This window comes from Equus caballus, chromosome 2 (genome assembly GCF_041296265.1).
Source record: "Equus caballus isolate H_3958 breed thoroughbred chromosome 2, TB-T2T, whole genome shotgun sequence".
Taxonomy (NCBI): domain Eukaryota; kingdom Metazoa; phylum Chordata; class Mammalia; order Perissodactyla; family Equidae; genus Equus; species Equus caballus.
Genome location: NC_091685.1, coordinates 38,521,743 through 38,538,020, shown reverse-complemented (window position 1 = coordinate 38,538,020; position 16,278 = coordinate 38,521,743). Strand labels below are relative to the sequence as shown.

Genomic DNA, 16,278 nt, shown 5'->3' with positions numbered 1-16,278 from the left:
GTGCTCAAAGGGCAGCGTCATGAGATGGCCACACAAGGTCTTCACAGATGGTGACTGGCTTCCTGTTGTAGGGCGTTGAGCACCTTCCAGCAGGTACTCTCACAAGGGTACAGAGAGCTGACATCAGTGTGGAGTGTGGATAAGGCCAGAAAGGGGGTACTTAGCACCCCAAAGTACAAATAATCACAGGGTGCACCTCACTTCAAAATTTGAGACAAGGACATTTGGGAGAGGCTTTCAGATGCTGGCCCAGGGCCTTGGAGTTGGGCCAAATGGGCTTGAATGCCGGTTCTGGCCTTCATCCCTGCATGACCTCGGGTGAGTCACTTCTCCGTCCTCAAGGTCCTCAGCTGTAAAATGCAGGTCATCAGGCCACCCCCATCAGGTTTTTGTAAGAATGATTGCATTGCACGAAATAAGCATGGATCCTAGAACTCAGCAAGCGCTCCATGAGCAAGAGCTGTTGTTGTCTTTATTGTGACAGGAGTTGGTCTGTTATTAGTGTTGCTATGAGTAAATAAGAGTCATTATTATTATAAAGTGTTTGGTAAATAAATTTGGACTATATTTGAATTACGGCAGAGTTTAACTTTTTAAGCGCTCGCCAGCATTTTGGTAATACTTATACTTATTTAGGTACACTTGACATGCTAATTGCAGATATTATCTATTATTAAAAGCAGGTCCTCTGGTTTTATTCACTTATGTTTATTTCTAGTTTTACATACTTGGGAGCATATTCACTATTTCGATTTAATTTAGGCTTAAAAAAAAATCTTTTATGGATTCAATGAAAAGTGAAGAGTAAGTTGCAAATTCTGTGTGAGGGACCAAAGGGCCACAGCCCACCGTCAGCTGTGTGAAATGGCCAGGGTCTTCCAGGACTTGAGGTTAAAATCTCCAAGATTCCAAAACGTTGCCATCAAATACAGCCAATGGAGAGGAAAGGAGTCTGAGACCCCAAAAAGTCAGAGGACAGAGCAGGAACCTTCTTTGAAATGTTGTGTTTGTCTTACCGTTTCATGTGAGTTTTGCTCTCCATTCTATATTTCCTTGTTTTATCATAGAAATGGGCTCCTCTCCATCCGTCTAGGCCCTGTAAGGGCACTGGGATAGGGAATATGAGTCATTTCCATCCCGGCCCTGGGGACCGGCAGGGGGATGTGAAACATGAGGCTAAGCTCTTGCACTAAATACAAAGGTGCAATCTGGGTAAGTCTGGAAAATGGAATGTAGAGAAATAAGGGAGTGAAGAGTTGAAAGGTCTTGGGGTTGAGATCCAGGCTGGAATCGGGGCAAGAGAGGAATGGGCCAGCCAAAAAGTGTGAGCCCCAAAACCCGCCCTAGGGTGCCTATCAGATATGAGCTGCACTGAACCATCAAACGAGGATGGCCTCTCAGCTCCTTTTCAGGAAATTAATTGGTTCCAGGAGTGAAGTTAGCCTCCCACCAACGGGGAGCACGTTCCGTCAGGACCACAGCTAGGATATTCAATCTTCTGTCACCAGAAGGTTGACATGTCCTTGGCTCTATTTCCTCCTCCTTGGGCCAAAGCCCATTGTCTCCTTGCAAATTTGCCTGGACTGTGACATTCAAATGAAAATCCGTGCATTATGCCCAGACAAGTCTTCTGGCTACATGATTTTGTCATAACCCATTTCTCACAGGGCAACCTTATTGTGATTTATTCCCTGGCAGGTCCTATTAGGTCGAAGTGGATTTGCCTTTGGTGACACTGGGAGGCTGCACATAAAGAGAAGGGAAGCATTTTTTTAATGCCAGCAAACAAGGCACAGTCAGAGTCCGTCTAGGTGTGACCACTAGGTGAGAGAGAGTTCTTGAGCTCCGTGTGGACCCGCGGAGGAGGGAGACACCGAAAGCAAAAGCACCTATTATCTTTGTGCAAATTGATTCTTGTCTGCTGTTGGGTTGCATGAGAGTGCTCATGGCCGTGCTCCGGGGGAGGTAGCCTTTTGTGCTGACTCTGAAGGCCATGGGCAGGGTTGGCAGGCGTGCGGCTTTCTCACTGCAGTAGCGGATGGAGACGATATTGGTTACAGGCCGTGGGACTGTGTTGCTTTAATACCAAGCTGTTGAGATCTTAGGGCCTGCACTTCATAGATTTAGTGTAGCACGGATGGCTGCATCCTTTGACCTGGCTAGAAGTCTGTTTAGTCCAGCGGGGAGAACCAGAGGATCATGGAGCCTTTCACAGTACGCGGTTGGATGGCCATGGCCAAGTTACTAATACTGTTGAGTCTCAGTTTCCCTAGCAGAAGGATGGAGCCAATAGTACCTAAGGCATGAGTTGTATGAACACAAAATGCAAAGACGCATGCAAGGTGCCCGGCCCACTGGTTGACATTGAGTAACCGCTTGATAAACAGCAGTGGCCATTACTGGTGGTGGCGGTGGTGTTTTTGTTGTTACCCCCACCTTCCTCTGAGTGAGGCGTGGAAACGCCAGCCTAAGAAAACAGCGTAGTTCCTGTGTAGTCTGGACACCTCGAGAAATAAAGGCGAATGGTGTAAGTAGCATCGAACACTTCAGATGCAGGACCCGTATTAAGCAGGGCTCTCCTGGTACAGACACCAATTCAACCAGCTTGAGGACAAGGAGGGAAGCATCGCGAGGGGTCAGGGCTGGAGGCAGCTTGGTCTCAGGATGGACTGGAACGAAGGACCAGACAGGTGGCGGGCCTTGCAGCTGCTCTCCCGGTCCATGCCATTTCCTTCTCTCTCTCTGCCTCTCCAGCCGCCTTTCTGACATCCAGACGGCACTCTAGAAGATGGACTTCCACTCAGCAGAGTTTCCAAGCTCTCCTTCCAGGCACAAACCTCACTCCATGCCTCAGCCCCTATTTCAGGCCCCCGGACAGTGCTGGTCGGGCCCAGTCGGATGGGAGTGAAAGGAAAGGGTTCCCTGGTGGGCTGGGAACACACAGGCTGTGAGAATGGGCAGGGGGTTGGTTCCCCACGAGCCTCCAATGCTACGGGGGACATCGATCCCCAAGAGCTGCCCTCTGGGGCAGGGTAGACTCTGAGGGTCGGGTCAGGACTAGGCCTGCCCCAGGTCATGGGAATTAGGCTGCGGCCATGGTAATAATCAAGGTGATGATAGCTGAGTACTATCATAGAATACTGACTCTAGGCCAGGTACTGTTCTAAGTGCTTAATTTGCATTGATTGCTTTAAGCTTCATTGACGTGAAGGAGACATGGCTTTATTACCACATGACAGATGAGAAAAGTGATGCCCAGAGAGGTGAAGTCACTTCTCCAAGTTTACACAGCTTGTAACAGACGGAGGCAGGATTACGAACTCAGGATGTCTGGCTTCAAAACTCATGCCTCTTAAAAGGTCTACCCACTTCAACGGGAGGCAGGCCGGACCACCCCCAGGCTTCTCTCTGGCCACGGGTTTGGGTTTCTACGTCTTGGGCCACGTTTGTCTTCCATGATGTGTCCTGAACCACATCCCCCGCCTCAGGACTCACTCCAGCTCCCCCTGGCCTTGTGGTCATTAGCCCTCAAGCCCGACAGGCTGGATCAGAGCTTGATTGTGTCACCCCCTTGCCTGGGCGTCCTCCACGCCTTGTCATTGCCTTTATCTTGGCCTGTGCTGTCACCTCTGCTGCATTATTGCTCGGCATCTAAATCCACGTGCATTTCTCAGCACCCACCACGTAACTCTGCATCTCTTGCAAGTCTGTCCGTTTAAAGAAGTTGGCGGCACATTCTTTATCAGCATGTCGAGTCCTTGGTTCTAGGGGTTAATTTTGTTGCTGACTTTTAAACCTGAGCAGGTAGGTAACTTGTGTCTCTCTTGTTGGTGCCAAAGTCACATATCAGGGCCTGTCCGCATTTCGCCACAAGACAAACCCCAGTTGTAGGGTCAACAGTGTCATCCTCACCTGCCAGGGTCCACTCAGTTGTCTGATTCCGGGAGGATGTTCCAGCGCCAATTTTTTTTTTAGGTCTGTGATCTGGAGCTGATCACCTTAGCTTTTTTTTTTTATGTAAAATATACAGAGCAGAAAATTTACCATTTAACCTTTCTAAAGTATACAATTTTGTGGAATTTAGTACATTTACAATGTTGTGTAACCATCTCCGCTATCTTGTGCCGGAATATTTTCACCACGGCGAAAGGAAATCCCGTACCTATTAAGCAGTCACTCCTGCCCTCCCCACGGTCCCCAGCAACCACTAATCTGCTTTCTGTCTCTGTGGATTTGCCTCTTCTGGACATTTCGTACAATGGAATCATACAATATGTAGCCTTTTGTGACTGGTTTCTTTCATTTAGCATGTTTTCGAGATTCATCCATGTTGTAGCATGGATGAGAAAGTTCTTTTTATGTCCAAATAATATTCCATTGTATGGATATACCACATTTTGTTTATTCATTGATGGACATTATCGGCTGATGGACATTTGGGTTGTTTCCACCTTTGGCTGTTATGACCAGTGCTGCTGTGAACATTCATGGTCAAGGGTTTGCTTGAATGCTCGTTTTCAATTCTTTTGGTGATATACCGAAGAGTAGAATTGCCGTTTCATAGGGAAACTCTATGTTTAACTTTTTGAGGAACCACCAAACTGTTTTCCGCGGTGGCTGCAGCAGTTTGCGCTACCACCAGCGATGTACGAGGGTTTCAGTTTCTCCACATCCTTGCAGTCAGCATCAACTTTTGACTTGCAGAATGAGTTTTATTACAACAACGGGGAAAAAAAATATACCTGAATTATTTAGGCTTCATTTATTTAATGAGACCGTATTAAAGCAAGAACTGGAAACTTGTGAGCATTTTAATGCAAAATACATCATAGAATTTGAGATACGCGAAAAGCAAAAGTTGAACATGGCGGGATAAATTTGATCATTAGTTCATATCTATGGACCGTATAAATGACAAGGACATAAAATCTGGGACGCTTCTTGTGGCAAGGCTGTGCTCCGTGACGTGATTCATTTGGTATATTTTTCTATAAAAATGTCCAATGGCCCATCTCAGTGACAGCTGGACTCGGCTGCATAGAATGAGTGCTTGGGTCATGTTATTATTTTTGCCTGTTCTATATTTCATCTGATCTATAAAAACAGAGGCACAGTCTGGTAAGCTGTTATTCCTCTTCTGAAAACATTAAGAAATTTTATGTGTACCTTCTATTTTTGCTAATGACACAAAATGTTGAAACTTGTTGTTCTTTTTCTTCTGCCAACCCATGAATGTGCCATCCTGATCTGAAACCTAAATAAATACTCATTAATGTACGGTTCAATTCAAATGAGTATTTCATATCCATAAGCCTGCTATAGAAATAAATGTTTCTTCAAATTTGTAGACCAAAATAACAGGAAATAGATTTAACATCATTTCACATTCAGAACCACCAACCAAATAAACTGGTTTTTATGACTCGATTTCCCAAACTTAGGTAGGTAAGAAAGCATATATATGGCTCTTCATTCTGTGATCCCTCGTACATTTTAACAACAGTGTTATTTGGCTGAGATTTTTATAGGCCAAATGGAGAGGAATGTGCGTAACACCTTATTCCCGGGCGATGGGGTGGCAGGGTAGACAAAGTGGAATGAAGTTGGCTTTTTCTTCACTTATCCATTCTTTTTTCTTCCCTTTTGGACAAATGTTTATTTGTTCAAGTACTGCTATGTGCCAGTTGCTGTGCTTAGATCTGAGGATATAGTGAGGGTATTGCGGTTATCTATCACTGCATAACAACCATCCCCAAATGTTGATGGTGTACATCAACACCCTACTATGCTCACAGTTTTTGAGCTAGGAAAAGGGGAGCTCTGCTCCAGAGTGACTGGGGTCTCATCTGGGGTACTGGAATGGTGGACATGGCTGGGATCATGTGTCTAGGGCTTCAGTTATGGTGGATGGCTAGATTCCTTGGTTCTTCCCTACATTGCATCTCCTGGGATTGGAATGTTCAAGGTGGCGTCTTCACTCACATGTCTGGACCCTGGGCTGGCTGGCTGGCTGGGCGTCTCTCTCTGTGCAGTCTATGCATGTAGGTTTCCTCAAAGCTTGGTGGCCTCAGGGTAGTCAGCCTCCTTATATAGCAGCTGGCTTCTCCCAGAGCAAGCGTTCCAAGATCGTGAGCAGACGTTGCAAGCCCTCTGACAACGTAGGCTTAGAAATGCCAGCATGTCACTCCTGCCCCTTACCATCGGTCAATCATGTCACTGAAGCCAGCTGGACTCATGGGAAGGGATTTATACTCTCTCAACAGGAGGAGTGGCACGAAATTTAAGATCATCTTTAATCTTCCACAGAGGGAGATAGACATTAAAGAAATAATCACCCAAATAACTTTTGCAATGAAGAAAAAGTGCAGGCTTCTTTAGAGTAATCAGGACTTCTTGATTGCAAATAACAGGAGCCCAACCCAGACGGTCTCATGAAAATAAGGGGATTTACTGATTCACTGACTGAGAAGGCTGCGGCTGAGTCTCAGCGCTGCAGGGACGCGGTCAAGAATCTCCTTCCCTGTCTGTCAATGGTTTAGTTCACTCGGTTGGTTTTGTTCTCAGGTGGGGGCCCCTCAAATGATGGCTACAAACACCACCAGCTGCTCATTTCTACCAGTTTAGCAATCCCAACTGAAAAGTAGGGGCTCTTTCTTAATAGTTCTATCAAATGATCCTGGGGTCAAATCTTCTTGGCCACGTTTGGGTCACGTGCCCTCTCCTGAACCAACCACCACGGTTGCCAGGGAGATGAAATGCTTGAGTGGGCCAGGCCTGGACATGCGCCCACCTCCAGGACCGGGAAGCGGGACCAGCCCTACATGAACCACAAGTGGGGTTAGCTGTTTCCACAAAAGGGAAAGAGAGTTTCTTTTATTAGAAGAAGGTGGAAATCAATGCTAACCAGACAAATACATAAAGTGTCCAGTACACAAGCCTAGAAACACAGGGTGCCCTGCCTGGAAGTTTAGGTCCACAGTGAACGCAGGGAGGAGGACCTTCCTGCCTGGCGTCATTGCTTCCGATTACTGGGTTTGCAGCTGTTCAGCTTTCCTTACGTGTGAAGCAGCGGACTAGTCATAACTGGGGATCCAAAGTGAATCCACGTGTGGGTAACGTAGGGGCTCATGGAGGAAAAAGATATGCCCACCAGGTGGCAGTAGCGCACACGGGCTTTATTGGGTGCAGCCTCGACAGGGGTGTGTGCAGGGAAGTCCCTCGCGGCAGGATGTCCAGAAGCGCAGGGGGTCCATACTCAGAAGGGGAGGAGGGCAAGGGAACTCCCGGGGGAGAGAGGGACCCTAGAGGGGACGTATGCCTCCAGGTGATGGCGGTCACGCAGCAGCACAGTGGGGAGTCTCTGGTCAGAGGGCAGCATGGCTTGGGGTCTTTATGTCCCAGGGCTTATTTTATCCATGGCCAGCAGATGTGGGGTATGCAAAGCAGACAGCCTCTAAAGAGCTAAAATCTGCTCATTTGGGCTTTATTTAAAACAATCAGATGTGTAAAAATTTGAGTTTGGCACCTGCTGGGTTTTGAGCTAATGGGTCTCAGCCAGCAGTGAAGAAATAAACAACCTGGGCCAATATGCAGAGAGCATCTTGGCTTATTTATATCATAAGGAGTTAACAGTCGCCCTCAATTAGAAACGTAGCGACTAGTTCATGTCAGCAAGTTAAAGACGAGGTACAAACTGTGGAAGAATAATCATAATACTTAATGCTTTTTACGTACTTAGCGTGTGACAGTTACTGTGTCACGTGCTTTATGCGAACTGACATTTAATTCGCAGACAACTCTAAGAAGTTGTTACTATTACTATTCCCCATTCACAGATGGGAAAACTGAGGGGTTAAGTAACTCCCCCAAGGTTATACAGCTGGTTGGGGGGACAGACAGGACTGAGATCTGGGCAGACTGGCTTCAGCATTCACACTCTCAAACCGACTCCACAGTGTCTTCAGGAAGCTGAATAATCTTTCTTGGCTTCAGTTTCTTCCCCTGTTAAAGTACAGGGAGATGACCGAGTGACACCCCATGGTCAGTCTGACACTCTGTACTCCTGGGATTGCTCTGTGTGGTACCCCAGCTGGAAATGTGTCAGTGCAGGCTGCTAAGCTACGTCCTAAAGGAAAATGGAGTGATAGGAGGTGGGGAGCAGACAGGCAGGTAGGTCAGCCCAAAAAAGCGCAGCGGGAGTGGGATGAAGCAGAAGTGGTGTGCAGAGTGGAGGTGGTGTAATGTAGGAATTACGTGCATGGGCTCTGCCTAGGTGTGAATCCTGCCTCCCTCACTGACTAGACGCATAATCTTGGGTGAGTCACAATCTGAGTTTTTTCATTTGTAAAATAGGGACAATGATAATGGCACTGACTTCAATAGACTTGTTGGGGTGATTAAATGAGATAATGCCTGTCCAACCTGTGGTATAATGCCTGCCAAATAGAGAGTCCTCCATAGATGTTTGCTATAATATTATTAATAATAGTTATTATTATTATCAGTGAAGGAACCATGAGGTGGAGAGAAGACGCTCAAGAAATGTAGGTGGGGAAGCATCAGTGAGCGGCTTCAAGCCCTAGCCATTTTCAGGACATGCAGTGTTTGCTGTGTGCTGGGCCCTCTGCCATCTGCTTGTTTTACATTTGTCAAAAAAAAAATCCAGATGTGTTCCCTGCCCTCACTTCTGTTTTGCCCCACTTAGCTGGTGTTGGTGGCATAACATCCTATTTGTGGCATTGTCTCTAAGTAGACACCATGCTGGGTTGGAAGTGTGGTATTGTGGCAAGATTGTGACAACAGGCATTGGAGAGTCATGGCCTTGGGTCTCATCTCTGCTGGGTAAACCTGTCTGAGCTTCAGATTCCTCACCTCGAATAGATCTTTAACAATACAGTAATAACAATAATAACATTTTTTGAGAACTTACAATGTGCCAGACATTGGGAGATGTACAGTGACTCGCTCAAGTTCAGCCAGTTGGTAAATGTCAGTGCTGGGTATGAACTCGGGCTTCTGGCCTGGGAACCCATATTATTAATGGCTCATCACTGTTCACAAAGGTTTAGAAAGCCCCTGACATAGGCTAGGCACCCAATAAACTGTAATTCTTATCATTATTATCATTACAGCTAGTCGAGGGGCAGGCAGGATTGAGACCCAAGCCAGCTGGGTCTAGAATCTGTACTCTCAAACCAACTGTTTTTATTCATTCGACAAATGTTTCCTGAGTGGCTTTTATTTGCTAAAATTTGGTGAACAAAATTCCAGTCTTGCCTTCAAGGGAGTCGCCTTTCAGCCCACAGACTGTGTAACAGTCAGAATTCAGTAGGCTATGCTCCAGTAACAAACATCCCCCCAAATGTTGGTGCTTTGCGGAAGCAAACATTTGCTTTTCACTTACGTGTCTTCTTTATTCTGGAATCTGGGCTGCTGTCATGGCAAAGGGGAAAAAATAATAGTGGGACATGTGATGGCCCTTGGAGCTTCTGCTTGGACATGGCATAGCTCCTGTCTGCTCCGTATTTAATTAGCTAACGCAAGTCACATGGCAAAGCCTGACATTATTTAAGGCAGGAAATAGTTTTTTTCACCAAAAAGGTCACCAGGGAGGCCTCTGGGGAGGGGTCGTCTCTATGAATAGGTTCAGAGACGAGCAGTTTTGGAAGCATAATTAAATCTACCACAGATGGCTCCTTAAGCAATTACAGTACAACACAGTAAGTTTCCTGATGGAAATGTCTATTCTTTGAGCAGAGGAGGGAGTGCTTAACTCTTTCAATTTGTCTTTTGAATTTAGAACAAAGTGAAATTTAGAGCATGTTTTAGTTATTGAGCCTAATTTTTTTTCTGGAACAAGAATAGAGAGAATTGTAATAGACGCATTTTGAGAACCCAAATTCACTAGCCTAGTTAGAATGAAAAGCACTGACAGTAATTCCTCCCTTCCAAGACGTGACATAAGGAGTTTTGTTCATAGCAGTGTCTGTGTGTCTATAAACAAAAGACTTGGGAACTGGGCTGTCCTCAGAATGACTTAGGGAAAAAGGCTCGTTCTTGAGAAAATTGTGTCCGTGTATTGGGAGGTAGGGAAAGGGAGGGCAGGATGGTGGTGGAAAATGTGGCGTGAATCATCCAGAGATTGGCCCCAGACCCTGGGCGGGTTATTTTGATACCTGCTTAATTGTTCTCCTTATAGCTCAGTGTGCCCCAACCTTCCCGTTTGCAACTAATTTAGAGAGGATATATAGAGGGTTTCAAAATGCACAGTCAACTCCAAAATTCATTTGTTGTTGTTTTTAACTTCCCATAATGGAACTTAACTTAGATCAGGAGTCCACGTTTCTACTAATGGTAACTCAGTCCCGTCTGGTTGAAATCTTAGGATCTTCTGGGTAAATATCAACTAAAGTCAAATTGCTCTCCCTACCCTTTCTCTTTCCCTTCTCTTTGGGTTCTCGGGACGTTTAGGTATTGTCCTGTCTTGGGGATGTGTATCTGGACTGTGAATCTCCCTCTGGACACTTCTGGACTCAATGGAGGTATCTCCAGCCTCAGTGATGCAAAGGGAGACTGGAGGTGGGGGATGAGGGTGGTAGGGCGGTAGTGTTATCTCAGATCCTCTCTGAATTAAAATGCCATGTGGCTGTCATTTCTACCCTAATATTGGCTGCCTTATATTGGCATGGGCACTGAGAGACTGCCGGACCCAGCTGCCTAGGGCGGGATATAAGACATTAAGTCACTTCTGTTTTCAGATCCCCAAATCTATCTGGGTGTTTCTAAGCATCTTCTTTGGAGAATGAGGATTCAGGGTAGGCAGGAATCAGGCCCCATGCTTTCGTGTTCATCTTTCTCTGTTTTAGCCAGCCCCTCCTCCCCCAGTCCAGGAAAGGATCTTAGAGGCTTCCTGTGCACTGAGAAACTGCTCTGATGTCATATCCTGTATTCTTCCTACTCCATGGCTTATAGTTGCAACTTTATGCTCAGTTCTCCAAGTTTGACTCTCCATAGTTCAAAACCATCATTTATTTATTTGTTATTTGTAGTGTTTACTCTAGGATTTACGATATGCATATTTAACTTAACCCAGTCCACCTTCAAATAGTGTACCACTATCTGAATAATATATATGAACCTTACAACAATATACTTCCATTTGCACCCTCTCATTCTTTGTGCTGTTGTCATATCTTTTACTTTTATAATACGTTACCAACCTTGCAATACATTATTATTTATTTTTTGCTTTAAAACGTCTATTATATTTTAAAAATTAAAAATGATAAAATATGTTTATGTTACTCATATATTGCTCCTTTCAAGCATTCTTTTTCTCATTTTTGTAAATAGAAGTTTCTATTTAATGTCACTTTCTTTCTGCCTAAAGAAATGCCTTTAGCATTTCTTTTAATGAAAGTCTGCTGGCGATGAGTTCTCTCAGCTTTTGTTGATCTAAAAATGTGATTATTTCACCTTCATTTTTGAAAAATATTATTGTTGGTTATAGAACTCTAGGTTGACAAGTGTTTTTTCCTTTGGTACTTTCAAGATGTATGGATTGTCTTCTGATTTGCATAGATTCTGATGACAAGTCTGACATCATTCTTATCTTTGTTCCTATGAATGCGATATGCTTTTTTTTCTGGCTGATTTGAAGATTTTCTCTTTCTCATTGTGTGTTTGTTTGTTTAGTAATTCGATTATAATATTCCTTGGTGTAGTTTTCTTTGTGTTTATCCTGCTTGGTGTTTATTGAGATTCTTGGATTTGTAGGTTTATAATTTTATCAAATTTGGAAAAAATTTTGTCCATTATTTCTTGCAATATTGTTTCTGCCTCTGCCCCCATTCCACCACCCCACCCCAGCCTCCAAGTGCATGTATGTCAGATGGCTTTATATTATCAAAGAGGATCTGTTCTTTCATTCTAGGTAGTTTTATTACTATAATTTCAAGTTCACTGATGTTTTCTTCTGCATTGTTGAATCTGCCATTAATCTCATTCGGTAAAAATTTCATTTCAGATATTCATTCATATTTTTATCTCAAGAAGCTCCCTTTGGTTCTGATTTAGATATTCAAGTTTACTCTCCCTTATAATCATGTTTGATTTTACAGCCTTAGCATGCAAAACATATCTACAAGAGCTATCTTAATAGCTGTGTTTGCTAATATTATCACTTATTATTTCCGGGTCTGTTTCTATATATTGATTTTTCTCCAGACTATGAGTCGTACTCTCTTGCTTCTTTACATGTCTGGTAATTTTGTATTGAATACTGAGCATTATGAATTTTGATTTTTGGGTGCTAGATTTTGTTACATTTATACAAAAAAATGCTCACCTTTTTTTCTGGCAGGTATTTTAGCTACTTGCAGATCAATCCCATCCATTCAAGGCTTACTTTTAAGCTCTTTTTGGATAGGCCTACAGTAGCCTTTATTCTAGTGATCATTTAGCTTTGTTTTTAAAGCCAGACCCTTCTGGAGTCTCCACTGAATGTGCCCTTTATTCCAACAAGGCCCTTCCAGTTCGGCTGATCAGCATGTGAACAATGTGTGGCCCTGTGAGATCTCTTGGAATTATTTGGCTTATAGCTCCCCAAACTAACTGCTCTCTCCTGGAAATCTTTTCTCTCCTGGAATTCAGTTTCTTGCCAGGTCATATAGGGTTTCATCCCACCCATACACAGAATTGATAATCAGCCAACAGCTCAAAGAGACTCCTATGCAGAATTGTGGAGATCTGTGTAACTCTGTCTTCTTCAGTGCTCTGTCTTGTGAATTATAGCAAACTTAGCCTTCCCAGTCTCTGTCTCCTCAATTCAGTGGGAATGCTGGGCTCTCCTTGGGCTCCTCTTCCTGTGCTGAAGTCTAGACATTCCTTTTTTGCAGAATTCCTGGTGATGATAGGACTCAAGTTGGGTTTTTTCCATTCTCCAAAGGATCATAGTCTTGCACTGTCTGTTGTTCAATGTCTAAAAATACTTGTTTCTAAGATATTGTACAGTTTTCTAGTTATTTACAGCAAGAGAATAATCTGCACCCTCTTACTCCCTCATGGTCAGAAGCAGCATACTCAGAGGCATTCTGTTGTATACTAGTTCTTGATGACTACTTTTCACCTTCAGAATTATGGTTAGTGCAGTGGTTTTCCTGAGAATGCCTAGCATTTACTTATTCTTGGTTTGAAAGGATAGATTTACCTGAAAATTACATAAATTCTATAAGGAAAGAAATTTTAACTCAAGGAAACATTAGGAAATTAATTCAACAATATTTATTTACCTTCTATTTGCCAGGCATTGTTCTAGTTGTTGGGTATATAACCATATAAGAAGAGATTAAGAAAAAAAAATCTCTGCACTTACCAAGTGCATTGTAGAGAAAATAGAGAAAGAGGCAACGCGCATAATAAAGTGAAATCTTAAAATCTGTAACGTGTCTGACGGCAAGTGCTACGTGAATTATAGAGAAATAATAACCCTCCTGGCACATATGTGGCACTGATTGGAAAACATGGCCACCGTCCCTTCATAAACCGTAATGATGGAGGCCATCTGCTTAGAGGTAAAATACCCAGCTACATCACCATAAATGTAAATCTAGTCTAGGGCCGTCCTCTCATGCCCTGTTAATCTCTGTAGTTTGTAAACACACTTACCACAAAGTCATCTTCATGGAAGTATGTGCTAAATGGTTTCTTTCCAGTTTCCGCACCAGGTCTGGATGCTCCATGAGGGTAGGCGTCATGCTGGGTTTTGCTCACGCTTATATCCCCAAGCACTCCTTGTAGGCTTGGCATTTGGAGAGCGTTCACTAAATATTTGTTAGCTGTTACACACACGTGTGGAAGAGATTCATGGATGTACCGGCTTCCTGATACCTGCCTGGGTTCTTCCTTATATGAACACCCTCGCTTCTCCCTTTAGAATTACCAGCCAGTGGCTCTTTGAAAGTTACTTGTTGTGATTCCGTTTTCCTTCTTTCTCTTTTTTGCAGCGGTGCAGTCATTGCACACCCTAAATGACCAGATATCCCATTTTATTGTCACCAAGTCGAAGGCGTTGGAGGAGGACAAAGACCCCTTTCTACCCACGGAGAAGGAGACGCTGAAGAGTTCCATGATACTGATGCGGCACCTCTTAATGGATGCCCAGGTACAGGGATCAACCAAGAAATTCTCTAGAGAGCTGGTGGTGTCCTTTTTGTTTCCTTTTTGGTATACACTGTGCAAAAATGTTCAACTACCACACTTATTTAGTACTGCCTTTGTGATAAATAGCCATGGAACAGACATCCCGATATATTGAGTATTGGTTTTCTGATCAGGTATTATTTGGGATTTAGTGTTAAAATAGCTTGTTTTTCAGTCAAAGTGGTAAGGCTTAAAAATAATACCTATGTTGTCTCTGAGAATTTAGCAGATCTCCCATTAGCCTTGGAAAAGTGAAAATCCATTTACATAAAAATTTGGCAGTCATCAAAGCTGGCAAAGGCTTTGGAGTGGAGCAACACTTATCCCAAACAGCATGGCTGAGTAACTAATGAATATTTTGGTACACTTGCCGCACCACCAGTAAGCGAATCAGCACTGGGGGTTTTTTTGTTTGTTTGTTTTAATGCTTCTAATGAATTAATTACTAGCAATGAAGGTGTTTAGCTCATTGCGTGCTATTGTTGACATGTTATTTTTCAAGGTTTCTCCTTGAAACCTTGCACTGTTTAATTGAAATATTTAAAAAATAATGTACCTACTCCTTCTGGCTTTGTTGGTGGGTCTCTCCAGATATGTTGCTAGGCAAACACCAGGTGTTTTAAAAGAACTGATAGTTTTCTATGTTGGTGAAGCCAAGCTGAACTAGATTTTATTGTCATTCCTACCTCTTCAGTATCGAGAAATGTTTCAGAGAATGTTCTTCGGGTTGGTGATTTTGTATCCGTTTGCCCTGGAGCTTTCATCCTGAGCTTGTTTCTGTGTAACAATGGTGAGGTCAGAATGGCTGCTGGTTTCCCCGCATTCAGCTCTGTCTCAGATTTTGAACTGCGGTCTCCTTGCTTTTGTTTCCACCATAGTGGGGTTTTATGTTTTATTTTTAAAATCGATCCTGAAGCCTGGATCTTGTACTAATAAGACTTTAACTGGCAAGGCTTTGGTGCATTTCTCACCTGTCAATGTTTGAATCCGTCCCACGGGATTTTTCGAGCCCCTCTGTTGAGATGGCCCAAATTATGCAAAGCCTTTCATTTTCATTCAGTGTCCTCCCTTCGCCCCTTTATTATGAGCAGCCCATTCAGCTTCTTCTTTCTCCCCAAGCCTGTCTGGTGGAGAAAGGAAAAATTCTGAAGCTATAACAGCCAATTTTAAAACTGGGGAAAAAGGGAAATTTAGAACAATTTACCAAATAAAAGAGAGCAAATTGTTCTTGAAAGGATTAGCTTTCCTTAACGCCTGGACCCAATCCTACAGTTAACACCCCAGCCAAGGGAACTATCTAAATGAATCCCCAAAGATATTGTGTAAACTCCAGTCTGCAAAATCTAAAAGAACGAAAAAGCCATTCATTTTTCCCCTCTCCTGCGCATATGAGCTTACTAGCGTCTAGAACTGGATTTCGAAAATGCCTAACATCGCTTCAGGAAATATTTTCTCCTCCTAAATGGCGAATTCATTTGACAACTTTTATCCTTAGAGGTGTTGATTATAACGTTTCCCTTTTTAATCTAATGGCACTAAAATATCCCATATAATGTGGTTACTGTGCAGGAACATTTTATTATCTCCTTTTCCCCTGATCCCAAATCAATGTGCGCTAGAATTTTCTCTCTAGTGGCTAAAGTGGACGAGGATAAGGCAGATGTTCCGCTAAGTCACACCCTCTTAAATGGAAGGTGGGCTGGCTCTTCTTCGGGAAGAAAAAAATCATAGGCGGTCCGGGAGGAAAGTGCCGGTGTCTGGAAATAGTCTTTCTTTCGCCTCCTATTGTTCGAAGGTCCCTCCCTCTTGTCTTTCAAGCTAACCTGGGATGATGTGGGTTGTGATGAGTTTCGTCTAAAAGTACCACCCTCGTTTTTTTTCTTTCAAAACCACTAACTTTTTGAAACAGTATTTGTGATTTTGACTCTAGGTCCGTGGCTGAAGTCAACTCGAATCATGTTACCTAATAACCCCTAATAACCCCAGGTTCAGAGGTCTCTGAAATCCACTCTCCAGAAGATGAGTGTGGCCAGGCTTAGAAAAAGCTAGCAACCCCAACATTTGGGGGATGGCCAGGGG

The 16,278-nt window shown here is 43.6% G+C and overlaps 1 protein-coding gene across 2 annotated transcripts in view; it reads left to right on the top strand.

Annotated features, from left to right (window-relative positions):
- Positions 1-16,278, top strand: part of KAZN (kazrin, periplakin interacting protein) — a 1,019,918-nt gene that overhangs the window by 220,520 nt on the left and 783,120 nt on the right. For both annotated transcript variants that reach the window (XM_070252888.1, XM_023627332.2), the window contains one exon: positions 14,004-14,161. In XM_070252888.1, the coding sequence (XP_070108989.1) occupies positions 14,004-14,161 (158 nt within the window). The remainder of the gene's footprint in view (positions 1-14,003; positions 14,162-16,278) is intronic.